Source organism: Rattus norvegicus, chromosome 3 (assembly GCF_021556685.1).
Source record: "Rattus norvegicus strain SHRSP/BbbUtx chromosome 3, alternate assembly SHRSP_T2T, whole genome shotgun sequence".
NCBI lineage: Eukaryota > Metazoa > Chordata > Mammalia > Rodentia > Muridae > Rattus > Rattus norvegicus.
In genome coordinates, this window is record NC_141536.1 from 15,138,389 (window position 1) to 15,164,521 (window position 26,133).

Below are 26,133 nucleotides of genomic sequence, written 5' to 3' on the forward strand. Positions count from 1 at the left end.
CACGACTCACCGGCGATCTCACGCTGCCTGAGGTTCTCGGTCTCCTCCTGGGTAATGGACATCAGCTGCTCCATTCGTATTCTGGAAAGAAGTAAAAGCAAAACACATCCATTCATTCTTCAGATGCATTTCAACAAGAATCTTACCAGAGCCAGGCGGTGATGGCGCGCACCTTCAATCCCAGCACTTGGGAGACAGAGGCGGAGGGGATATCTGGGAGTTTGAAACCAGCAGTTCCAAGATAGCCAGGGCTACACAGAGAAGCCCTGTCTTGGAAAATAAAAAAATAAAAATAAAGCCCACTTATGGTGCACAGACAGACATCAGCCTAAAAGCAGCTCACACAAGACCTTTATTCTTTCTTGTCTGTCAGGCAGGGTCTATTATGTAGCCCTGGCTGCTGCCTTTGCCTTCTGAGTGCAAACAAGGTTTTAAAAATGATTACGTGTATGGGTCTTCCGCCTACGTGAATATCTGTCTTCCCCATTTGTGCCTGGGGCCCATAGGGGCCAGAAGGTGTCAGATCCCTTGAACTGGAGTTACAGATTGTTGTAAGCAGCCATGTGGGTGCTGGGAATTGAACCAAGGTCCTCTGGAAGAGCAGCCAGTGCTCTCATCTATTGGGCCATTTCTCCAGTCCCTATAAGCCAGGTTTTTGGCATAAAACTCCATCTATGACATAAGAAGTGAAGACATTTAAAGGTAATTTTGCATATACACGAGCACACTGTAACTTTGCACACATACATGCACACTGTACCACATACATGCACATACATACATGTATGTACCACATACATACACTGTACGTGCTGCCTTGAATTCTTCTATCAGGAGTGGCTCAATTGATTAGTATCCTGCATGTTCAAAGTCTGGATCCTCTGAGAGGCTCCATTTGCTGCCGCTGATACCGGGCTGTCCTCTGGGCCGGTCTAGCCCAGCACCAGATATGGTCTGTCAGTAAGGCCTAGTTGGATGGTGGCGCCAGTTACTGCTCAGCTGTGCCTCAAAGGCACACAACTGGATTGGACAAGGCAGACCCAGGGAGTACTCTGAAGGTCTTCCTAGGTGCTGAGGGTTAAGAAGACTGGGGAGGGGAGGTTCCCAGCATAGCTCAGAAAGACCATTACTGTGGGGCCCAGGAGACTCAGCAGTTACAGCGGACACCCCGGGAAGGAAGAGGCCAGCCCTTCCTACCACCACTTATTTTTGTTTCTTTCTCCTTCCTTCCTCTCCTTTAAACATTTATTTTTCTTTTCTTTTTTGGACAGGCCTCATTATGTAGCCAAGGCTGGCCTAGAACTTCTCGTGTTGACCAGGCTGATCTTGAGCTTGTGATCCTCTTGAGTGCTAGGGTTACAGACATGCACCTCCATGCTCAGTCTTACTTTGGATGAGTGTGTATACATATATGCATTCGTGTGTGTGTGTGTGTGTGTGTGTGTGTGTGTGTGTGTGTAGGCCATGGGTCAATGCCACACGCCTTCCTCTATCCCTCTCCACCTTATTTTTTGAGACAGGATTTCTCATTAAACCTGAAGCTTATTAGTTCCGGTAGGCTGGCCAGTGAGCCTTTCAGGTTCCTGTTTCTGCCTCCTGTCCTACAATCACAGGCACGCACTGCCATGCTTGGGTTTTATGTAGATGCTAAGGCTGGGTCTAAACTCTGCACTCACGCCTGTGTGGCAGGCTCTTTACTGAGTCCTCTCTCAGGCCCTTTCTGGTACGATATGGAGTGGAACTGACTGGCCTTGAACTCCTGATCTGAACTTCTGCTTCTACTTCCCCAATGCTAGAGTGACAGCTGCGTCCCAGGCCTGACCTACTCTCCCTGAGGACAAATGTCTCAAAGTAGCCAACTTGGTAATACCCATGGCAAAGTGAAAAGGGCCACGACTCTACTTCATGTCCGTCACAGCCACCCAGGGGCAATCCTCAGGAGGGTCCCTCTGCTTTCCACATGAAAAATATCCCAAGCAGGAGGCTGCTCCACTTTAACCCTGTCCTGTCTAGCAGTGGAGGGATGTGGTCAGTCCTGTGTACCTGTGGGTTCCCTGTCTGTAGATTCAACCAACTGCTGATCAACTGTACCTGGAAAAACCCCACGTCTGACCTGGTATGAGCACATTTCCCCAATGGAGCAGAGTTGTTAATTGTGTTGTGTTGTCTCATATTGAGCTTTACAGGGCTCTGGAGAGGGTTTAGAGCAGACCGGGGAATGTGTGAGATTCCAGGCAAATAATTCACTTACTTGAGGGACTGAAGCAGCTGTTGCTTGGGGCACAAAAACAAACAAACAAACAAACAAACACCCACATTCTTTTTTTACAGTTGTGGACTTTAAAAAATTTCATTCATTTATTTTTGGTTTGCAACAAGATCTCTCTATGTAGCTCTGGCTGCTCTGGAATTCACTATGTAGACCAGGTTGGCCTTGAACTCACAGATAACCAACTGCCCCTATCTCCTTCATGCTGGGATTAAAGGCATGCACGGCCATACCTGGACTAATTTTTTAAGAATTTTTTTTTTTTTTTGGTTCTTTTTTTCGGAGCTGGGGACCGAACCCAGGGCCTTGCGCTTCCTAGGTAAGCGCTCTACCACTGAGCTAATCCCCAGCCCCAAGAATGTTTTTTTTTTTTTTTAAAGATTTATTTATTTATTTCATGTGAGTACACTGTCACTGTCTTCAGACACACCAGAAGAGGGCATCAGATCCCATTACAGATGGTTGTGAGCCACCATGTGGTTGCTGGGAATTGAACTCAGGACCTTTGGAAGAGCAATCAGTGTTCTTAACTGCTGAGCCATCTCTCCAGCCCCCAAGAATGTTTTTTTATACCTGAGGTACAGATGGTCATTACAGATCCAGCTTTCTCCCTTCAAATTTCTGAGTTTTTCCCACAAGGGTACATATATTTTAAGACACTCGAAAAGAGTCATTATTAACTAGATACTGAGGTGATTCTACCCTAGACTATCAGGGAGACTACACAGCACAAGCTGGAGGGGCCAGGGCTGCCTTTCCCCAGAGTGTCTGTTTCCCAGAGCTGTGAGCACCCCAGGGCGTCTGTTTCCCAGAGCTGTGTGTCCCCCAGGGTATCTGCCCCCCAGAGCTGTGAGCACCCCAGGGTATCTGTCCCCCAGAGCTGTGAGTCCTCCAGGGTATCTGCCCCCCAGAGCTGTGAGTCCTCCAGGGTGTCTGTTCCACAGAGCTGTGAGCACCCCAGGGTGTCTGTCCCCCAGAGCTGTGAGCACCCCAGGGTGTCTGTCCCCCAGAGCTGTGAGCACCCCAGGGTGTCTGTCCCCCAGAACTGTGAGCACCCAGGGAACTTTCTCTAGACGTGTGGTCCTAGAGGCCCACTCACCTCTCATTCTCCAGTGATTTCAGAATCTCAGAACTCTTCTTTTGCCTGTGGAAAAAACCAGAGATGGGTCCTGTGGGCACCAATGATGCTGCTTCCAACCAGGCTGCCTGCCTCACCACACTGGCTGAGCTCACCACCCCAGAGCTCTGCTTGGGCTGGGAAGCCCCCTCTAGCTCTCCTGTGGCACGGTGAAAGCCCTTCTTAGGTGACTGGGTAAATGCGTGGGAACACAGCGCTTGGCCCAGAAGGACGTCTGGCCCAGAAGCACCGGCAAAGGTTCCCTCTCCCGCTGCACTGACAGATGACAGAGGAACAAGGCCTGGAAGCAAGAAGCCTGGAGCTAGTGGGGCATGTGGCCACAGCCAGTTTCTAGAACCTTCTGCAGTGTACCCCAAACTAGATGTTTTCAGGCCTCTTGAGATCTCTGTTTGGCTCCTTTCTCTCTAAGCCCACCATGAAGTTCTTATATTCGACAGTCTATTCTATCTAAGACAGTTTTTTGCCTATATGGTCAGTGGCTGACCTCAGAAACAGGCTACTTGGAAGCCAAATGCAGGAAGGCTGTGATTATCACCTGCTGAAATACAGAAGGGAAACGGACTGCAGGAGTGGAGACTGGGGTGCTGGCTAAGTAGTCAGAAGTCTCGTGACAGAACCCCATTCTGTAATCCCCAGGGCAGGTTTCCTGCATCCTAGCTGAGGAATGCTTGAGCAAGGATGAAGACTGAGGCGAGACCCTCTGCCCCTGGCCCTCAGAGGGCATTCTGGGGCTGGCCAGGACTGACCTCTGATTGTCCTGCAGGAGTCTCTGGATGCGGCTGGCAATGCTCTGCTCCGACTGCTTGAGCTGCTCCTGCAGCTGCTGCCGTTCTGCATCCAGGCAGCGCTGGCGCTCACTCAGGCCCTGCTCGAGCCGTGTCTGCTCCTGTAGTGGGGGAGGCACAGTCGGGATTTTGACTGGAGGAAGGGGAGTGGGGTTCCTCTCCCTTTGCAGGTTCCTTTGTGACCTTGGGCTGGTCCTTCCTGGGCCCACTGTGGTCAAGGATGCTGCCCACGGTATCTAGTGAAGGCCTCCATTCCTGCTGCCAGGGGATGGCAGGGCAGAGCAATCCCCTGCTTTGTCATCTGGTAGGTGCCATAGCCTGTTCCAGGAGGCCAGGCTTGGGACACGTGTGTCACACACCTGCTTGACCGTCTGCAGGATCTCGTCCTTGTGGCTGTGGCTCTGCTGGAGCAGCTCAGCATGCTCCCGCTGCCCGAGGTCCAGGCGCCGCTCGAACTCCAGCTTCTCCAGCATCTTCTGCTCCTGTGGGGACAAGATGTCTGCCCTTCATGATTAAATCAGAGGGAAGCCACCCGTCAACTCTGAGGAGCTGCAATCCTCGGGGAGAAGCAAAGGGGCAGGGGAAAGCCCTTACCTTTCGCTTCTCGTAGTCGGAGAACCGATTCTGCGGGAGAACAACAGAGGTGAGGCCAGGTCGGTGACTGTGGTTTCCACTGGGCCACAGCACACCCAACCTGCCCCACTGGATGAGGAGATGGAAGGAAGAGAGCTGGTCTCGGTCCCGGGCTCCACGGCAAGAACCACTGTGTGCTGACACCACGGGGAGGAAGGAGCCCTCAAGACAGCTCTGCAAGGCAGTGCTGGGCAGGTGACCTGGGGCCCCGGAAAGATCAAAACAGGAGCCGTCTGCCTCCCTGGCTGTCTGTGTAATGAGACCAACTCTGGTCACCCAAACCTCTGCAAGCACAAAGGTACTGTATATGTTCCTGGAGAATTATTCTACAGAGAAGGTGGAGACTAACTCAGATAAGGCCCAACAGGCACTACAGATGCGTTCATATTTGAAAGGCGTAGGGTTCCCGCTTAGTCAGCTCTTCCGTGTCCAGTTTCCATTAACACCTAAAGAGACAGGCTCTGGAAGACTGAAGCCTACACTGCAGGCAGCTGGAGTTCCTACCCACGGCCAGCAGAGACCTGTTTTGTGAGCTGGGATGACCACAGAGGTGGGCAGAGGCAGGTCCTGCCTCCTCCAGCAGCAGGTGTGTCCAGATGGCTGTGGCAAACTTTGCTAAGCACTGCCCCCTCCCGGGCCATGCAGGCCCACAGCTGGGGACATCGAAAGCCTTCCTTCCACTGGTGCTGACCTATGTGTGTCCCCTTCACTATCTGTCCCCCTCACTATACCGGAGTCACTGGGTCGTCCTGGCCAGTGAGTGGCACGTGGTCAGGAAGCACTGGAGAGACAAGGGACAATGTGGACATGCTCTTGGCTTCCAGAAGCTGTCAGGCATTGGGGATAGACTGTAACCAGCTATTTAGCACACAGTCCTTTACTGAGTTTGGCACTGCGGAGCGCTGTCAGGACAGTGGGAAGAACTCAGAGCCCAGAGCAGGTCTGACCTAGGCTGCTGATGCTCACAGCACGTACTGTCTACACTGAGAGAACCAGGGCCAGAGACATGGCTATGCCGCCAAGCCTGGTGACCTGAGCTTGATCCTTAGGACCACAGTATGGCAGGAGGCCTCTGGTGGCCATGTGCATCCTGTTACACACACACACACACACACACACACACACACACACACACACACACACAGAATAATAAGTTTTTAAAGTTGATGTCATCCTTGGCTAAATATAAAAATATAAAAAATTAATAAGATAAAATTAAAATCAAAGCATGAGCAGGGAAGAGTTCCAGGTAGGAGTGGCTTGCCCCAAGATGCTGTGGGGACAGGGATATGGTTTGTTCAGGGAACAGAGAGGAAACCTGGATAGCTGAGCTGGTGGCCTGGGGCAGCCATGGTCGCTGAGCCTGCGGGTCTGAGGGGGAATCTATGGGCACAGCTCTGAACACTTCTTATGCCGGCAGCTCTCAATGCCCACACAGGCACGCCCACGCTGGTACCTCTGGCACGTCCATGCAACCCCCCAGGCAGGCTCGCCACGCAGGCAACTCTCCTTACCTGCCATTCAGCCTCCTCCCTGGAGAATCTGCGTGTGGGTCCATCAGGGCTGTCCTGGGAGTTCTCGGCTCCATCTTGCTCCAGGACTGGCAGCAGGTACTGAGAAGGTGGGTAATAGTCCAGGCCTGACTCTGTGGGGAAAGAGGCACTAGCTGGCCAGGAGACCCTGGCTGCAGGCTCCTGCCATCCTCACCTTCCCCAACTGTAGCCACCTTTGCTGACTCCATCCATTCTCATCTCCCTGAGCTGGGCTGCGCTACTGTCTCATGATTACAGCTTGGTGTCAGGCCTGGTGACATAGGCTTGTAATCCCAGCTACTCAGAAACCAGAATGACGGCAAGTTCTAAGCCTTCGAGGGCTACAAAGCAAGTTCAAGGCCAGCTTAGTAACAGCAAAACCCTGTCTGAAAGTGAAAAACAGAAAAAGGGCTGGGATGCCTTTGTTTACCCCCGCCCCCCACCCGGGGCAGTATATGCCATCATCTATATTTAAGCTCTGTAGTTGGGAATATCTACTCCTTTATTTGTATGTCTATTGCTTACATAAACGTTAGAGGATCTTGAAACATTACTTTGGTATTGACCCTCAGTAGATAGCCCGGGCTGGCCTCAAATTCGCAATCTTCCTGCATCTGTTTCCCCGGGAGTGTAAATATTATAGGCATATACTACTCTACCCAGAAAAGATTTTTTCCTTTATTTTAGCAGCTAGGAACTCAAGCCAGAGCTTTGTGTACCCTAGACAACTGCTCTGCTATACCTGGAAGAACATTTAAAAGCGAACACACCCTTACGAGCAGGGGCGGTGTGGGCTCAGTGCAGGGGCTGCCTGACACAAACACTTGCCAGTGCCTGCTTCTCTGCCTTTACTCCCCCTCAGAGACTCTTGTAGCATGCTGTAAACAGTCTGCTCTGCTCAGGGCAGTGTGGTGTTCACATGTGAGTATGAAGTAGTTCACCGTCCTACCGCTGGGCACCACTATTGGGAAGTGTGGCTGTAAGCAGGTGTAGACAATATGGCTTCTCTTTCTGTAGGACAAACAGCTAGTCAGAGTACTGAGCTGAAGGCCTGAACACTCAGCTTGAACAGATACAGACAACATACAGAGAGGGAGAAGGAGACAGGGTCTTGCTACATAGCTCAGGCTAACCCTGAACTCCCTCCATAACCCAGGCTGGCCCAGGACGGACTCTGATGTCCCTGTCTTTCCAAGTACTCGTCCTCGCACCCCACAATAGTTTATTATTTACTTGGAAATGGGGTCTCAAATGTCTCGGGCTGGCCTGGACTGTGTACCTGCTGCCACCTCTGGAGCGCTAGGATTACAGATCTGGGCTGCTACACCCATGACGCGGTACTGGGATGTGAACTCAGAGCTTCACGTACAGCAGCCAGCACGCAGCAGCTAAGCTGCTTCTGCAGTCTCTCCTGAGACAGGACTGTCAGGTGCCATAGCCTGACCTCAAACTGCAGATCATTTTGCCTTGTCTTTTTAAGACAGGGCTTCTCTGTGCAGCCCTAGCTATATTGGAACTCACTCTGTAGACCAGGCTGGCCTCAAACTCAGAGATCTGCCTGCCTCTGCCTCCGAGTGCTGGGATTAAAGGTGTGGACACCACCACCCAGTTCTCCATGGACTCTTTTTTTTTTTTTTTTTTTTAAAGATTTATTTATTTATCATAGATGAGTACACTGTAGTTGTCTTCAGCTGTGCCAGAAGAGGGCATCAGATTCCATTAGAGATGGTTGTGAGCCACCATGTGGTTGCTGGGATTTGAACTCAGGACCTCTGGAAGAGCAGTCAGTGCTCTTAACCGCTGAGCCATCTCTCCAGCTCCCTCTCCATGGACTCTTAATGAAATTATTGAGTAGACATTGGAGCCTGGCTGGAGGAGGTAGGCCAGCAGGGGGCTGTTTAGGTTTTAATTTTAGTATTATCTATTTTACATGTCTTAGTGTTTTCTGTGTCCGTGTGTACGCATGGCTGGTGCCTTTAGAGGCCAGAAGAGGGCACTGGATCTCCCAGAACTTGAGCTGCCAGGTCAGTGCTGGGAATTGAACCGAGGTCCTCTAGAAAAGCAGTCAATGCTTGTCTCTTCAGTCCTGCGGGGAATTTGCTTTTGAAGGACCAAAACTACAACCCCAGCACTCAGGAGGCTGAAGTAGGAGGATTCTAAGTTCAAGGCCAATACAATAAGTTGGTATAATAATAAGTCAGAATACAAATAAAAATAAGTCCCATTGGACAGGACAGACCCTCTGTTCCCTGGGTGGTACTGTTTGAAGAGAACTTTGTTTAGTTAACTCGAGGCTCACTGGCCTTACTGATGGCGCTGTCTCCTATTCAGGAAGGTTTCAGGTGTGGGCCTTTCTTCAGGAGATGGAATCCAGGCCTTACATACCAGGTGAGTGCTCTGTGCTCTATGGACTGCCTACAGTCCCAGGCCACAAGGTATGGCACCTTTTGCTCTTAGAAAAGATCTTCCCTCCCTGCACTTTGCACCAAGAATAATGCAGACGACCAGAGGCTATGCCCTGATAATGTCCCAGGTGACAGGAGCCATAGATGACAACAGCTGAGGCTGCTTCCTCATGGTCCTAGACCAATGGGGGCCCTAGGTTTTAGTCCTTAGTGATGCTTAACCTCATTCTTTCTCCAAGCTCAGGCCACTGGGGTCTCCCCAGGGGCCTGCCCAGCTCACAGCTCTCCACTTTTTCTCTTTATGATGACTCTTTATGATGTGATCTCTGTGAAACCAGCTCTCCTGCTGGGCTCTGCCCCCTCTCCTCAGTTTTGCCTGCCTCCAGCACCCCAGCTACCCTGGCCTTCTCTCCATCATCCCTTAGGATCTCCTACTTGCTCTAGGCCCCCAACACTGGCCTCCGGTGCTAGGAGCACAGTCTTTTCCTGGCCCTCAGGTGTCAGCTGTTTCTCTCACAGGCCTTCCCTGGCCCTTACCTAAGCCAATGCCCGACTCTGCTCTCTAAGCTCAGCCTGGGTGCTCACTTCCCTGTGATTGTTCATGACCTGTCTCCCTCACGGGACCCTGACCTCCAGGCAGGCAGTCTGACCAGCTAGTCTTTGCTGTCCCCAACCTGGTGGTGGGTGATGGCCAGCGGGGTGGCCTGCCTTTACCTTTGCAGAGGAACTGCTGCACGGCCGCAGTGCCAGCGCCACACACCTCTGGTGGGGGGTAGACCATTGACAAGGCATCGAGGCTCAGCGTCTGTGGACACAGGGAACCCCTTCTTTACAGCGTAGTTGAAAGCCACCTGGTTTTGTTATTAACTTGGGTGCTTACTCTCTCCCCTGCCTACTGGGAGCACCCAGGGAGCAGAGAAGCCAAGTTTAAAGAGCAGTAATCCCGCCTAGGTGACACTAGTTATCATTAGCAAAGTGTGGTAGCTGCCTGTGGGTGTGGACTCTGGGCCACACTGCCCAGGGTGGTGGCTGGAGGTCACATGTGGCTGCTTATACTTCTTGAGTTGTGTGTGCATGTGCGGAGGGCCAGGGGATACCGAGTGCTGGCCACTAGGAACCATCCTCTGCTTTTTGTCACTGGTCTGGAACTTGCTTAGTCAGCTAGTGAGGCCCAGGGACCCACCTGTCTCTGCCTCCCCACGGCTGGGATCAAGGGTACTGGGCTTTTACGGCACCAGCTCTAGGGACCAAATCCAGGTCCTTTTCGAACACTCTCCCCACTGAGTCACTGCCCCAGACCATTTTTTTTTTTCTTGAGACAAGATCTTGTTCCATGGTTCAGACTGCATTGAACTTGTGGTCCTTCTGCCTCTGCTTCCCAAGTGTCGTGATTACAGGGGTGCATGCACCGTCACAAGCAGGCCTCATTTCAGTTTTTTTTTTTTTTTTTTTTTTTTGGAGCTGAGGACTGAACCCAGGGCCTTGTGCTTGGTAGGCAAGCGCTCTACCACTGAGCTAAATCCCCAACCCCCTCATTTCAGTTTTAATTAGTTAGGGTCACTTCGGCTATGTGAGCCACATCCTCAGTCCCCTAGGACTCTCAGTGTCTCAGCACAGCCTCAGGACCAGGGACGTGCTCTGAGCAGTGCACACACACGGTAACTGCAAAGCACATGCGACTATTTACCTAAGACTTGGTAAAGACTCAATACCACCATTTAGTTCCTTGGTCCAATCAAGCACATTTCAAATGCTCAAGAGTTGTATATGGCTAACGGCCACTGAATTGGGCTCCACAGTCAGGAGAAAGTCCCATCGGCATAGAATGTTTTCCAGGGAGACAGAGGAAGACTGAGTACACCAAGCTTCATCACCTTGCGATGGGCACCAGACACAGATGCGCTGTCCCTGCTCACCTGCCACTTCCCCAGACACTGCTGCTCCTCAGTCTGGCTTGACAGGGGTGATTCACAAAAGCAGGGGGAGCGGGGACTGGGATGCTCGGCCAGGTTGTTACCACTGTGACAAATACTAAGCTTTGCAGAGGTGACAGCCACAGGGTTGTTCAGAACCATCTATGACCAGCTTGTGTGGCCTCTGAGAAGTCCAGTAAACCGTTTGTACCCTAGTTTCTTCATTGGCATAGTCTAACAGGATGTGTCTCACAGGGGTTCTGGGAGGGTTCAAGGAGCTAACACAGGCCCAGGTTCCCACAGTGCTGAGTGGGTGGGGGTGAGGGATGGCTCAGTTGGCAGAAAGTACTTGCCTAGCATACACAAAGCCCTCAGTTTGATCCCTAGCACCACACAAAGTGAGTGGGTTGGTGCACATCTGCATTGGTGCACATCTGTAATCTCAGCACTCTGGAGGTGGAGGCAAGAGGATCAAAAGTTCAAGGCTATCCTCAGCTACACAGTAGATTCAAGGCCAGCCTGGGCTACATGAGACTTTGTCTGAACAAACACACAAAAGAGCCCGAAGAGCAGCATGGCTCTGTGTCATGACTGAGAGCTGTCCCCGAGTGCGCCACCTAGTGCACCCTGTGGTGGGCTGAGCTGCATGCCTGCTTTATACACTGAAGTCCTAAGCCCTCCAGAACGTCACCTCATTTAGAGCCAGGCTGCACCCTAACCTAATCAGACTGGTGATTAAAGAGGAGACTTGACACAGACAAGCAGAGCCAGAGGATGGACACAGCCCACATGCAAAGGGGCTCCAGGAGGAGCCAACCCTGTTGACACTGGGATCTGGAGCCTCATCCGGATTGTGAGGACATAGAGTTCCTTTCTGTGAGCCGCCTGCGGTGGGAAGCTTAGTTGTGTCACCCTGAGGTGACTCATACCGAGTCCCAGGATACACTCACCCTACCTGCCCTGCCGTTGTTCTGCTGCGATGCAGTGTCTACCCTGTCAGACTGAGGCCCACAACTCCACATGTTCCCTGCCTCTCTTGTCCTGCTTGCTCCACAGGATGCGCCCATTTCCACGGCTATGTCCCAAATCTCACTCCTCTCTAACGTCTGGCTCGAAGGCCACAGGGTGGGACACTTCTGGATTCATCCTCCCTCCTTCACTTAAGCCCCCCCACCTCCATGACTGAAACAAAGTCACAACATGACAAGCGTCCACATGGCAGTCTCTCCATTAGCTCCACATGAGTCTCTGAGACCAGGCACTCAGGGAGAGAGGGCAACTCCAGCAAGCAGCACTGGAGAGAATGCCCCTGCCTCACCTCCAGGGTCCGCACATGAGCCAGCATCTGGGGAAGTCTCTGGATCTCATTTTCACTGATGTCGAGGGTACGCAGGCTCCGCAGCTCCCCCAGGGTGTCCGGAAGCTCCTTTAGCTTGTTGTCTGCAGAGACCCAGATGCAAACTCAGTCCTGAGGGCCTCTCCTGCAATACAGCACTACTCTCTCCACTACTCTCTCCCATCAGGATGAGCTGTGTCTGTGCAGAGAGGCTACAAGAGTACATGAGGAGCTCGGCCTCTTTGGAGGATGAAAACCCTATCTCGGCACCTCAGCTGGACGCTACCTCACTGTGGGTTGTGGGGGCTCCTGAGCAGGCACTGCTCTAACCTTCACTTCTCTCATGTCAGCTGAGCAAACCCCATCCTCTGCCTGCCTTGGGGACTTATCAGATCAGCCAGTCACGGGGCCAGCATCCATCAGAGTGTCCCAAGCCACAAGGAGCCATTGCAGCTGCACCTCCTTCTGTCTTGCTCAGCCAGCATTGCACCTCGTTCTGTCACTGTGATGGTCTGTCTGTCTGTCTTCTGCCCCACAAGTCTCTGACTCTCGGGCTCATAGACATACTGCTTCTGGTTGCCATGGAGACAGACTGATCTGGGAGGAGGTCAGTCCGGTCTGTAGCGTCACCCGTCACCCTCACACTCGGTGGCCTGACTCTGGAGTTGCCTGAGGGTAACGTGCACAGGGCTTGTGTCCCCACCTTTTACGTTGAGGGTCTGGAGCTGCAGCAGGTTCCCAACAGAGCGTGGGAGGTGTGTCAGTTGATTCCTTTCTACATTCAATACCTAAGAAAGAGAACAGTGACACAGCGCCCCTCGGGGCAGCAGTGGCTATCTGCACGCCCAGCCCCGGTCCACCAGGCACTGACTATGTTCTTACTTCTCCCAGCAGCCCTCAGAGGGAGGAATCGGTTGCCATGGTCCCACTTAAGACATGAGAAAACTGAGCCTTACAGAGGTTAAGTCACGCGTCCAAGCCCTTGGACACACTCCTTCCTACTTGAGGGCTCAACATGGATACTAACACAGGATGCCTAGGAATTACATGAACCAGTGTGGAGAGAGAAAGGTGTGAGGGCTGTGATATGGTTATCTGTTGAGCAATGGGGAGGTCTGGCTCGGGGCTAGCCTTAAATCAAGCACTCAGACAGGGCAGAAGCAGCTACAGACAAAACATCAGGAAGCCTGGGGAGTAAAGGATTTGTCCTTTAAAAAAAAAAATTGGGGTTGGGGATTTAGCTCAGTAGTAGAGCGCTTGCCTAGCAAGCGCAAGGCCCTGGGTTCTGTCCCCAGCTCCGAAAAAAGGAAAAAAAAATTTAAAATTTTAGTTTTATGTGTATGAGAGTGTTGCCCACACGTAAGTGCACCACCTGTGTGCAGTACCTGTGGAGGCCAGAAGAGGGCACTAGATGTTCTGAAACTGGAGTAAGAGATGATTGTGAGCTGCCATGTAGTTGCTGGGAACCCAACCAGGGTTCTGTGTAAGAGTAGCCAGCGTTCTTAACCACTGAGCCATCTCTACAGTCCCTGGAATCTGTTTTTAAGATAGAGGCATTTGTCTGGGTATTTGTCTTTTTGGGGAAGAAGCTAAAGCTATGAAGCCATAATATATAAAGGAGTACAATGGGGTACATGCTGAATCCTGGAAGGCTCACAGCCAGGCTGTGACAGTGAAGGCTGCACAGCTGGGCTCACCGCTGACAGCATATCAGGATGTCCCCTCATTACAGAGGTCTATGCCCTGCAGCCTTACCTGCAGGGCTGTCAGCTGCCCAATATCGTCAGGAAGGGCTGTCAGCTGGTTGTCATGGAGATCCAGAACCTACAGAACAAACATGTCTGTCAGCCTCCAAAATCCCAGACTCCAGAGCAGCTGACAGGTGATAAGGCCACCTCACATCCTGGCAGCTTCATGGTGACCCTTCCTCCTGCCCACTGCATCCAATCTCATAATCTTTTATATATTTACTTATTGTTTGTTTGCTTGTGTTTCTGAGATGGGCTCTCCACATAGCTCTGGCTGTCTGGAACTTACACTGTAGATCAGGCAGGCCTCAAACTCTGAGATCCACCAGCCTCTGAGTGCTGGGATTAAAGGTGTGTGCACCACCATGCCTAGATCTTTTTTTTTTTAAAGATTTATTTATTTTATATATGTGAGTACACTGTAGCTGTCTTCAGACACACCAGAAGAAGGCATTGAATCCCATTACAGATGGTTGTGAGCCACCTTGTGGTTGCTGGGACTTGAACTCAGGACCTCTGGAAGAGCAGTCAGTGCTCTTAACCACCGAGCCATCTTTCCAGGCCCCCCTCCCCCTTTGAGACAAGGTCTTAGTATACAGTCCTGGCTGGCCTTGAACTCTGACTGCTTGAACTTGAGATCTGCTCGCCTCTGCTGGGACTAAAGGGATGTGCCAGCACACCTCGTTCCAGCAGATTACCGTCACAGCCATCTTTTTACAGTTTAGAAAAAGGCTCTTACGATGTAGCACGGGCTAGAGCCATTCTCTTGCCTCAGTGCTCAGGATTGCAGATATGTGCTACCATGTCTGGCTTCAGTATTCTCTTTTTACTGAATATAAAAACTATTCACGCCCTGGGGTGTGACTCAGAGGCAGAGCAGGTAATCAGCATGGTGAAGGCCTGAGTTCATTCTCTCTCTCTCTCTCTCTCTCTCTCTCTCTCTCTCTCTCTCTCTCTCTCTCACACACACACACACACACACACACACACACACACACACACACACACACACAGGAGCAAAAGCATGGAGTAGGGTAGAGAGATGGCTCAACTGTTAAAAGCAGCTCTTGTGGAGGACCCAAGTTTGGTTCCCAGCACCCTCACTGGACAGCTCACAGCAGCCTCTGGGAGATGTGATGCCCTCTTCTGGCCTCTTTAGGCACTGCATGCAAATGGGTTACAATACACAAAGTCAAATAATCAGACACATGAAATAAAAACAAGTAAGTTTCTTTTTTTTTTTTTTTTTTTGGTTCTCTTTTTCGGAACTGGGGACCGAACCCAGGGCCTTGTGCTTCCTAGGCACGCGCTCTACCACTGAGCTAAATCCCCAACCCCTACAAGTAAGTTTCTTAAAAGCACTGAGTGTGCTGAGCAATGGTGGTGCACGCTTTAATCCCAGCACTTGGGAGGCAGAGGCAGGAAGATCTCTGTGAGTTCAAGGCCAGCCTAAGCTATAGAGCAAGTTCTGGGATAGCCAGGGATCCCTAGAAAAACCCTGTCTTGAAAAATGGAAGAAAAAAAAAAAAAGCATTGAGCGCTGGGTGTGTTGGCACACACTTTCAACTCCAGGACTTAGGAGATAGATCTCTGTGAATCTGAGGTAAGACTGGACTACAGAGCCAGCTCTAGGCCAGCCAGGACTACATAGAGACCACCTCTAAAAACAAAAGAATCACCATGGAGCAAAAGCTACCCCCACACACCTGCTGGAGCTCGTACTGGGGGAGAGTGTGTGTTTTCAGTCTTTGCTCTTAGGGTAGGACCCACCCTTCCTAGCTTCATCTTCACATAGGTCAGCCCACAGCTGACCTTGTAACTATATTATGATTCTACCATGTCCAGGAGGGAGTCCATGCAGGTCACGGAGGTGTCAAGTTACCCTCTCTGGATGCCCGTCCCAGTCCCTCGTGTTTGGACCATCATGCCCATCCCTTCTGCTGACCCAGCCTGAGTTTAGGACCATCCCATGGGGCGGGCAATGGGGTTGGTTTCTTTACCAACCACACACACTGCAGTACTTAGAAACACACGCTGCTCAAACAACACCCAGCACATTCTATGAGGACTGTCTGGTGTAAGCTGTACCAGAGGACACTCAGGGAGGGTGTGGAAGGTCAGCTGCCACCTGGACCCCAGGGTCCCTGGTGCCTAGAGGATGCCCATTACCTTGATGGTGGCGAGGCTCAAGAGGCTGCAGGACTTGGGCAGCAGGGAGGTGAGATGTGGACAATCAACACCTGTGAGGAAAGACGAGCGAGGTCAGGCCAGGCTACAGAAGAGCAGCAGGCAGGAGGGCTGAGGGCGAGGTAAGGGAAGGGCCCAGGGCAGCCATGCTGTGCTCCCTGAACCTTTGCTCGACCAGACCCACAATGGGGGAGACTGTTAAAACCATGGACGCTTCTGAGATTCCCAGGGAGAGAGGGAGTCTGGGAGTCTAACTATCCTTTGATTCTGAGAAGGAGTCAGGAGCTTAGCCTTTCCTGGGTCACAGAAACTAGAGTAGTGCCTTTCTTCAAGAGCAGCCGTGACAGTAAGCTAACTGGCTACCGTGGCTGTATTTGTTAGACATCAACTCCTGCTTGGATGTTTTTTTTTTCTTCTTCTTTTTTCTTTTTTTCGGAGCTGGGGACCGAACCCAGGGCCTTGCGCTTGCTAGGCAAGCGCTCTACCACTGAGCTAAATCCCCAACCCCGCTCGGATGTTTCAGAAGTCAGAATTTCACCACACTGTTGGCAGGAAGCATGCTCCCAGGTGGTGTGCACGTATCCACCTGTATGCATAGCCTAGAACAGTCTTTTATCTCCTCCTAACTGAGGGAGTGCCAGAATGCACTGAGCGTCCTTCCTATTAATGGCACCAGTGGCAGGGCCTGGGGTGGAGAGGCTGGGGGTTAGGGGTGGGGAATGGATGGACAGTTGGACTGTGTATGACATCTCTTGTTTAACTCACACAATACCAAGACACAGCTATAAATGTCTTCTTTATTCCACAGATGAAGGAATTGGGGTGTTGGCTGGAGATGGCTTAGCAGTTAAGAGCACTAACTGGTTTGTTTCAGGGCACTCAGGTTCAATTCCCAGCATCCACATGGTGGCTCACAACCATCTCTAATGGGATCTGATGCCCTTTTCTGGTGTGTCTGAAGACAGCAACAGTGTAATCACATATATAAAATAAATAAATCTTTAAAAAATTAATAAAAGAAAGAAACAGAGGTGTGAGCATGTAAGGAAACTATTTAAGTCACAGAGATATCGAAAGTAGATCCGTCCAGAGCCTGCTGTCCTAACTGTGGCAACCTTTACTGCGGGCTGGAAGGGTCAGGGCCAAAGAGAAGGATGGTGGCTGCAGGGACAATGGTTTCTCTAAGTCCCGTGTGGTTTCCCCCCAGGCAGACATTCAGCAAGTGAGTTCTGAGCAATGACTCTGCTCACCTTTTTCTGTAGAACTTTGCACGTTGCAAAAGCCCCAAATGGAATCTAAGAGAAGACAAAGAAGGGTCAGCACCTTGTCACCTGCCAGTGTTTCCCCTCTCTCTGCATCGCTGGTGTTGGGAGCGGGTGACTGGTGACAGTAAGTCACTGTCCCGGAAAACAGTGCTGAGCTAGGAGAGGGCTATGAAAGAAGGGAGCTAGGGGTGCTGTCAGTCCTCCTCTAGCCAGCTGGCAGGACACTGCCCACTGCTCTAGCCTACCTACTCTGTGGTATCAGGAACCATCAACAGGTGGAGAACCGGCTCTTCCAGCGCCTCAGGAATCTGTAGATGTGTTTCCCCTTCCCCCACAGCACTGGGGATGAACACCAGGCAGTTTGTGTGCTTAGTAAATGCTACCTCTGAGTATTGCCCACAGTTTTCCTTCTTGCCTTTCTCCAGGGTTTTACGATGCAGCCCAGGTTGACCTCAAACTCCCTACTTCTGCCCTGTGAATGGAATGCTGGAAAGAAAGGCGCACTCCACTCTGCCTGGTACACTTTCTAAGTAGGCCCTGACTTTTGCACATTATGTTGAGGCCATAAGATCATCTCAATTCTTTTGGAAAAGAACTCGATATAAAGAATATCTCTTAGTGCTTCTGGATGTGTCTGTGTGTCTGTGTGCGCACACTTGCATGTGGGTGAGGCAGACGTCGAGCATGTTTTGAGACAGTCTCTCACGAATGTAGAGTTCACTGACTCAGCTAGGATGGCTGGCTACCAAGCCCCAGAGAGGTCCTCATGCTCACAGGGCCAGCATTTCATTGGTGAGCTTCCTGACCGTCTTGACTTCTGCGATTTTGAAAGTCTCATTGCACATCTGTTTTTTCCCCCAAGGACACAAGAAAACAGGACAGATGCAATTTATAGCCCGTATCACGCTCGGTTTACCTCGGAAAGCTCGCACTTAGAGATGTCAAGGATGTCATCTGCCCCAGCTTCTTTTGCCTGAGGAGAAAAAGATGTTTTTAAATGAAATGTTTTTGAGACTGGGGTCTCATGTCTCTTCAAACTCATCATGTAGACAAAGCTGGCCTCTGACCCTCCTGCTTGTACCTCCCAAGAATTAGCTCTCTGCACAGCTTCAAGAGAAAGGCTTTTGAAAACAACCAAATCTCCTGTACAATGGTGGCACACGCACTTTAATCTCGGCGCTAGGAAGGCAGAGCTCTGCAGGAGGATCTGAGTGTGAGGCCAGCTTGATCTACAGAGCATTCCAGGATAGCCTGGACTACACCTGAGAGAAATCCAGTTCCACCTCCTATTCCCCCAATTGTGTGTGTTTGCAAAGTTGTGTTCATCCTGTGAGCATTCACAGTGTTTCTTTTTTTTTTAAATCAACTTTTTTTAAAGATTTATTTATTTATTTTGTATATGAGTACACTGTAGCTGTCTTCAGACACACCAGAAGAGGGCATCGGATCCCATTACAGATGGTTGTGAACCACCATGTGGTTGCTGGGATTTGAACTCAGGACCTCTGGAAGAGAAGTCGGTGCTCTTAACTTCTGAGCAATCTCTCCAGCCCACAGTGTTTCTTTTTTGCTTGTTTTGGTTTGCTCTCTGCGCTGCCTTCCTGGATTCTTGCTCTTCGACTCATGCCCTCAGTGGCTGGGTTAGTTACTGCCTGGGCACATGCAGCACTGCATCTCCTGGTGATACCTTCTGCAATCGCAGCCATTTTTACAAGAGAGGATCTCTATAGCTCAGGCTGACCTGGAACCCTCAATGTAGCCCTCCAGAGAACTGAACCTGGGCAGTCTTCTTGCCTCGGCCTCCCAAAGGCTGGGATCACGGGTGTAAGACACCACACCCAGGCCCCAAGACTTAAAAAAAAAAAAAGCACTCGGGTAAAACATACTTGTAGAATGGAGAAAATAAGAAAAAACTTCACAGATATAAGGAACTGGAAGGGGCCACAGCCACAGCCTCCTTCTGTGGCCCAGTGACTGAGGTCCAGCAGGGAAAGAAAGCAACAGGTAGTGCCACACAGTGATCCTGTGAGGAAGGGCAGTCCCAGGGGCGGGAAGGCAGAGCAAGCACCCCTGGAGACATTTCAGGGTGTCAGAGACAATACTCTGTGCCTTACCAGACACATCTGATACTCCAGGCGTTTCCGAGCTTCCTCACTGGGTTTCCGCTTCCGAAAGAAGAGAGGCATCCTCCTGCGAGAGTTCTTCTGGACCCTGGAACACAGGAGAGAGGCCAGCATCTGGGAACTTGCACTGCAGCTGACACCGCAGACAGGCAGCTCAGAGATGCAGCAGCTGGTCCTCCAGACTGAGTTCCATGTGGGCAGGGCTGTCTGCCGCATCCAGCTGGGCCCTGAGCCCACACGGCAGCGCCCCCACCCTCTGCAATGTTGGCACCACCTTCCCGGTGCAGAGCCCGTTTTCCCCACCGTAGGGAAGAGTCCCCCAGGTGCCTTCCTAGGATGTTCTCTAAAGACTCTTGACAGACTCTGCTGATGAGTCAATTCTAGCTCTATAAACTGTCAGAATGGAACCATCAAGACCAAACTGGAGGTAGCCATGACTTGGGGGAACTCTAGACATTAGATGCAATCTTTAGGGACCTTGTCACGGTTACAGCTGTTACTCATTTGATTCTCACTACAGCCCTGTGGAGAACCTGAAGCTCCCTAAGTTCAGTGATCTGGTTGTATGACCTGGATTGTAGAAATACCAGCCTGGGACACTTGCCTTTCAAGTCCTGATCCCGTGCAGCTTGCCCAGCCCCCTGGACCTCCCAGTTTCTGTCCTGAGTTAGAAGCTGGCTACCCATAGCTGGCTCAGAACCTGCAACTCTCAGTGCTGTCTAAGGGTCAGTGGCAGGAAGGAAGCAATCATTTGGAGGAAGTGTGTAGCTAACAGCATGGGCTTCGACACCTAAGACGTTAGCTGTGTCATGTTGGCTCACCGGTCAGAGCCGGTTTCCTCATCTGTAATATGGAGCAATGTTGCCAATGCTGGGTTCCGTGGGGCTCAGTGATTTCATGTAGACAGGTCTGTGCCATAGAATCTGCCACAGGGTACCACACACGTGGCAAACAGATTCAGGGACTATTACAGTTGCCAAGGAGAAGAGGGCTCGAGGGGTCTTGCAGCTGAAGATGTATTTGGTCCTTAGAGATTTCAGGTCTCCATTCATGGGTGTGGACTGTCAGAGAAGGTTGCTGGCCCTGCAAGGCCAGCTCAGGGCTCCTCCCTCCCTCACTTGCAGGCACTCCTGAGGAATGATGCAGAAACTGCTCTTCTCCATCCCTTACAGATGGCCACAACTTACCCTTCTCCTCACTAATGACCTGCCCTCCCTTACCCTATCCTCCAGGTCTACACTTCTAATACCCTCTTTATGACCATCTCCCCCAAGTCCCCATTCCTCATTGTTCTCAACAGGGCTCTATCAGTTCTGGTTTGAACTTTCCTGATGGTCCAGCTTGGCTGGGAAGAACCTTCCCTGGGAAGGCTGGCCAGTGGCTGACCTGGTTCTGTGTATGGGGAGGTTCTCCACCGATGTTCCGACTCTGGGGTGAACCTCAAGGTGGGCCAATCACTCTGAAAGCTTGGCCACAGATACCAACCTTAGGCCCCAAAAAGCTGAGCTGAAGTCGGGTCTCCTTCAAACATAGGAAGTGAGGACAGAAACTCTAAATTCAGAAAGATACGCAACTCAGGATGACAAAGTCTTGAGATTCTAGAAACCAAGGAATTGCAGAATTAAGAGTCGTGATTAGACCGGAATAGTTTGCTCCCGTAACTAACATACACAAGCCGCAAACGGGTTAGAAGGGTACTAGGGTGGCGTTGGTACAGGGGTCCCGCAAGCCAGGTGCAGCAGATCACTTAGGGGAGGGGCGGGGCCCTGGGTTGGGTACCAGGGACTTCAGAGTCACCCTCAAGAGAAGGGAACGTGGAGTACATCAGGAACCAGGGCCTCTGCTGCAGCCCTTCTACTCTGACTGTCCCCAGGTAAGGTGCTCCGAACATTCACCCCTTCCGAATCCCGAGCTCACCCACTGACCAAGCGCTGCAGTCCTCAGCCGCAGACGCCTGCCCATAAAAAACAGGGATGCAAGGGTGTCGCCCAGAGACTGGGTGGAGCCAGGAGTTATCGCGAGAGTTGAGCTTTTCGGCCTATATCCGGCGTGGGCGGAGCAACATCCGTCTTTTCGGCTTTCGGTTCGGAGGAGGCAACGGTGCAACTTTCTTCGGTCGTCCCGAATCCGGGTTCATCCGACACCAGCCACCTCCACCATGCCGCCCAAGTTCGACCCCAACGAGATCAAAGTCGGTGCGTGCCCTCGCCCCGCCCGGGCTGCCGGTGGAACCTTTTCTGCCGCGTGCTGTCCCGGGGCCTGGCGGGTCTCCCTTGGGCCTTGTCCTCCTCGTGTGTGAGCTGGGAGGGAGTCCCGACGATCTGGCAGCCTGCGTGCCTTAGGGTAAGGCCTGGCCCTGGAGGTCTGCGGCCCGACGGCAGCGCGCAGGGCGGCCTGCGGCGCACTCCGCAGAGGTTCTGACTTTGCTTTTTCTCAGTGTACTTGAGGTGCACCGGAGGCGAGGTCGGCGCCACATCCGCCTTGGCCCCTAAGATCGGTCCTCTGGGTCTGGTAAGTCGTGGCTACTGATGGGAGTCGTAGACATGTAACGTGCAAGCTGTTTGGCCTGCATGTGTGTTGTGTGCCTGCGGAGGTCAGAAGAGGGCAACATGTGCTTGTTGCGGCCTCTAGTATGTGGGTGCTGGGACTTGGGACTCGTGCCGCGGCTTTGTTGAGTGGCTCGTTTAAATCCCAGCCAGCAGCCTTTAAAGGCACACATTCCATAGATAACACATGGGAAACTAGTATTTAAAGCTCTGACTCTGAGCGTGCCCCATTGCAGATCTAAGTGATTGGCCCTTAGTGCAGAGTTGGCTTAGCTGAGACGTGGAGCCATTGCGGGTGGGCTCGTGTGGGACGGTGAGGAGGGATAGTCCAGGCTAGCAATGAGCTTGAGGCTCTGGCTTCAATTTTGGGCACATGGTAACTAATGCCATTATTTCTACAGTCTCCCAAAAAAGTTGGTGATGACATCGCCAAGGCTACCGGTGACTGGAAAGGCCTCAGGATTACAGTGAAACTGACCATCCAGAACAGACAGGCCCAGGTATTTCCGTTGGCTAGTGCGTGGGAGGGCTGAGGTAGCATCCCTCAGGAATTGTGGACAAAAAGATACTGCTGTTCTGATGAATCGATTGTATCTGTGGGGAGGCATATAAGACAAATGTTCGTTGTACGTGAGTCTGCCATGCACGACTCTGCTGCTCAGGCCGGACAGAAAGTACTTTAATCAGCCGAGTAGTCCTGCTGGCTCCTTTAACATGCCTGGTTGTAGTATTGTTACTGGGTTTCCTGGGCTGTGTTCATATCAAGTCTCTTTGCAGATTGAGGTGGTGCCCTCTGCCTCTGCCCTGATCATCAAAGCCCTCAAGGAGCCACCAAGAGACAGGAAGAAGCAGAAAAACAGTAAGTTGATTCCAGTGTCTTGGTGTCCAGTGTCTGCTACTCGGCTGTGTTGATCCATTTCGTGGAACCTAGGGTTGGAATGAGATCACATTGGGCCATTTGCTGCATGCCTCCAGAGATGACTAGTGCCCCAGGGTTGGTTGACATTCCACCCTTGGCCTCAGGGATTTAAGCTTGTCTGTTTCTATCCCTAGCCACCCGCCACTGCACCTGACCAGTATTATTGGCTGGTGCAATCCAGTGGTGAGCTGACAGTAAGCCCCAGCTTTTAGGAAACAGGGTTGTCCTACATGTGGGTGACTCTGTGCCGAAAGCGTGGGGACAGCCTAGACATAAGATGGGACCATGATCTTTGCTCAGAAGATAGGCGGAAGCTTTAAAAAGCCCTTGGGTTTTCTCTCTGCAGTTAAACACAATGGAAACATAACTTTTGATGAGATTGTCAACATTGCCCGGCAGATGAGACACCGGTCTTTGGCCAGAGAACTTTCTGGTAAGAGCAAGTTTTGCTGTTGAAGATCCAAGATTTGGATCCAGTATCTTTTGAACTTGTGGAGCCATGCTCTTCCCTCTGTTCAATGGGACTCTGGGGTTCCCCCTTCCCCTGGGATCTGAGGCCACCATTCTCACTGTAGGAACTATCAAGGAGATCCTGGGTACTGCACAGTCTGTGGGCTGCAATGTGGACGGCCGCCACCCTCATGACATCATAGATGACATCAACAGTGGTGCGGTGGAGTGCCCAGCTGTGAGTGACTTTGCTGTTATATTGGAGGAAAGCTGTTAGGGTGGGGGAAAGCTGGCCTTTTGTTGCCCCTTGTGTCTTATAGGGGCATTGTTAATTCTGTATTTATATTCCCCATTGTGACTGACAATTTTTCTTCTCTTTCCCACAGAGTTAAGAAGCAACGAGAAGGGGTTGGGAATTTAGCTCAGTGGTAGAGCGCTTGCCAAGCCCAAGGCCCTGGGTTCAGTCCCCAGCTCCGGAAAAAAAAAAGCAACAAGAAAATATTTAAATAAAAGACTATCTGATAAACCAGTGCGCTTGGATGCTCTTTTTGGGGCAGGGGAGGAGTTCCCTTTGGCCTATCAGTATAGCTGCTGTGGTAGCAGGATCTAGGAAGCACTAATTCTGGTGCTTTTTCTGTGGGCGTGGTTAGGGAGGCCCAGGTGCTGAAGGATCTAAGAGTCTGCTCTTAAGAGGCAGTGAGTGGTACAGGGGCTGGAGAGATGAATGGTTCACCGGGTAAAAGCACTAACTGCTCTTCTAGAGGTCCTGAGTTCAATTCCCAGCAACCACATGGTGGCTCAAAACCATCTACACCACAATCTGATGCCCTCTTCTGGTGTGTCTGAAGAGAGTGACAAGGCACTTACTAAAAAAAAGGAAGTTGCCTGACTAGTAAGTTAAAATAAAAAACTCAGTGATACAGTAAAGCTTGCCCTGTGCCTGTCTCAGTTCTGGGGGCATAGTGGGGTCTCAATCAGCTTAATCCTCAGCAGTTCCACAGAATAAGAAAGGTCCCTTCTGTGGGTTTCTAAAATTGACTACAAGTAGCACAGAGGGCATGTTGAAAAAAGCAGGTCTAACATGAACCAAAGGCATTGACAGTGACTGCATACAAGGGGAAATGCTAGCTGGGACTAAATCTGTATGTACTTTGAGGAAAAAAAACCCAGTAAACCCAGTGCAATTGATAGAAGGGGCTGCAGCAGTGCCTGAGTGTTGAGCCTGGTTCTCTGCACTCACAATAGTGAGATGGGTGACAAGCTCATGGTGCAACGCACCCATCTGTCCTGCTCTGGGGGATTGGGTGGAGGTGCCAATGAGGTCTGCTGCCTGTGGAGTCCTGTTGGGTGGGTCAGTGTTACCAAGGTCCATCAGTGAAGCAGTTGGGTGTTATATCTGTGTAAGGATTTCTAGAAACCAATTCTCTGGAGATGACTGCAAGACCAGCAACTGGATCAGAGCAGACAAGCTTCCCTTGTGGTACAGGCTATAATTGTGGCCACCTTAGAGACTAAAGTAGAAAGATTCAAGGGCAACCTGGAGAAATTAGTCATAAACGCGATAACTCAGAGGACCTAGTCAACTCCTGACCCACAGGTTCCCAAGGATTTGCTGGCTTCTGAGAGGGAGTCATATGAATACAGGCAACTAACACTAGAGTAGCAAAGTTTCCTTTTGCTGAGGACCCGAGTGTTTCCCAGCACCAATGTCAAGTGGCTAAACAACTGTGATAACAGCCCTTAGGGATTTGCCTCTGCTATGTGGGGCCTGCGCACATGTGGCATTCATACAAGCACAAAAAGGGGTAAAATTTGACTAAAAAACCTAAGGTTAAGCCTAAGTACTAAAAAAAAAAAACTTGAACCACTGACTAAGAAATACATCTGCATGGTGGGATGTGGGACTAACCTCGGACTTCTAAAGACTGAAGGCATTTCCTCAAAATGAGGCACACTGAGGCTGTCCTCTTCTTTTGGCCCCAAACACAAGATGTGACTCCTTTGTTGCTCTTACAGAGAGCAGGTTTTTCCCACTACCTACAGAGTGGCTCACAATCACCTGACCTTTAACCTCAGTTCCAGGGAATTCAACACTTTCTGGCCTCTTAGGGCCATCTAAACACATGTGATGTTCTCAAGGCATGGGGTGCATGCATTGGAGTGCATACACCTCCAAATGTCCATCCACTCAGGAATAAACAAAATGTGATGTGTCTACATGGGGTATTGAAGTGTAAATATGTACAACTTAACATGGAATCTTGAGAATGCACTGGCAGAATAGACAAAAAAGGCCATGTATTGAGTGAGTAAATCTATGTAAAATGACCTTGGCAAGTCTAGATAGTGGATTGTTGGTTTGAGGAACTTGGCGGTAAGGTCTAGGGAGTGACTAAGAGTTAAGTTTCTCTTCCAGATGATGGAAGTGTTCTGGAATTAAATAGTGAGGTCTACATAACTACATGAAAATACTGTATGGCACGCCGAATGCTAAAATAAACATGAAGCGACTACTCTGTGTGGATAAAAGAGGTTAAGGACTGGACCCTGGTTTTAGCAGACCTATTGCTGATGTGCACCTGATCCCACTGCGCGTCGTCGTCGTTTGTGCAGGAAGAATGCAGGAAGGACATTTACACTTATTCTGTTCTGTGCCTTCAAACGTCATTTCATTTGGCTACAGTTCTTAGAGACACAAAGAGTAGCTAAGATCTATAGTCTACAGAGGAACACATTCCCCTGTCCTCCACGAAGTCACAATGCTGCCAGGCTGAGCTTGTCCTCGAAGTGTCCCGTGCTTCCAAGTACCCCTAGCTGCTTCCAGCCCGCGGAAGACTAAAGTCGGCCATCTCCCTCACAGTACTGGATAACAGACAGACCCGTA

General features: G+C 51.0%; 2 protein-coding genes and 1 non-coding gene across 9 annotated transcripts in view; 2 read left to right on the plus strand and 1 right to left on the minus strand.

The window, feature by feature from the left end:
* Positions 1-21,331, minus strand: part of Lrsam1 (leucine rich repeat and sterile alpha motif containing 1) — a 39,460-nt gene extending 18,129 nt beyond the window's left edge. For 2 of the 7 annotated variants that reach the window (NM_001434261.1, NM_001434259.1), the window contains 17 exon segments: positions 11-81; positions 3,369-3,413; positions 4,154-4,293; positions 4,552-4,674; positions 4,787-4,816; positions 6,340-6,470; positions 9,477-9,567; positions 11,994-12,115; positions 12,715-12,799; positions 13,767-13,835; positions 15,929-15,983; positions 15,986-15,999; positions 17,197-17,241; positions 18,128-18,184; positions 19,326-19,422; positions 20,820-20,932; positions 21,260-21,331. In NM_001434261.1, the coding sequence (NP_001421190.1) occupies positions 11-81; positions 3,369-3,413; positions 4,154-4,293; positions 4,552-4,674; positions 4,787-4,816; positions 6,340-6,470; positions 9,477-9,567; positions 11,994-12,115; positions 12,715-12,799; positions 13,767-13,835; positions 15,929-15,983; positions 15,986-15,999; positions 17,197-17,241; positions 18,128-18,184; positions 19,326-19,397 (1,150 nt within the window). In that variant the 5' untranslated portion in view covers positions 19,398-19,422; positions 20,820-20,932; positions 21,260-21,331. 7 annotated transcript variants of the gene reach the window in all.
* Positions 21,332-21,404: 73 nt separating this feature from the next.
* Positions 21,405-23,779, plus strand: Rpl12 (ribosomal protein L12). The gene is given in 7 exon segments (NM_001109198.1): positions 21,405-21,529; positions 21,772-21,845; positions 22,282-22,380; positions 22,658-22,739; positions 23,146-23,232; positions 23,375-23,487; positions 23,636-23,779. Coding segments are annotated over 7 exon segments (498 nt in total). The 5' UTR covers positions 21,405-21,492; the 3' UTR covers positions 23,642-23,779.
* On the plus strand, positions 22,937-23,066 carry Snora65 (small nucleolar RNA, H/ACA box 65). The gene has a single exon (XR_015685111.1). It is a non-coding gene; the product is annotated as a small nucleolar RNA SNORA65 (small nucleolar RNA).
* Positions 23,780-26,133: the final 2,354 nt, after the last annotated feature.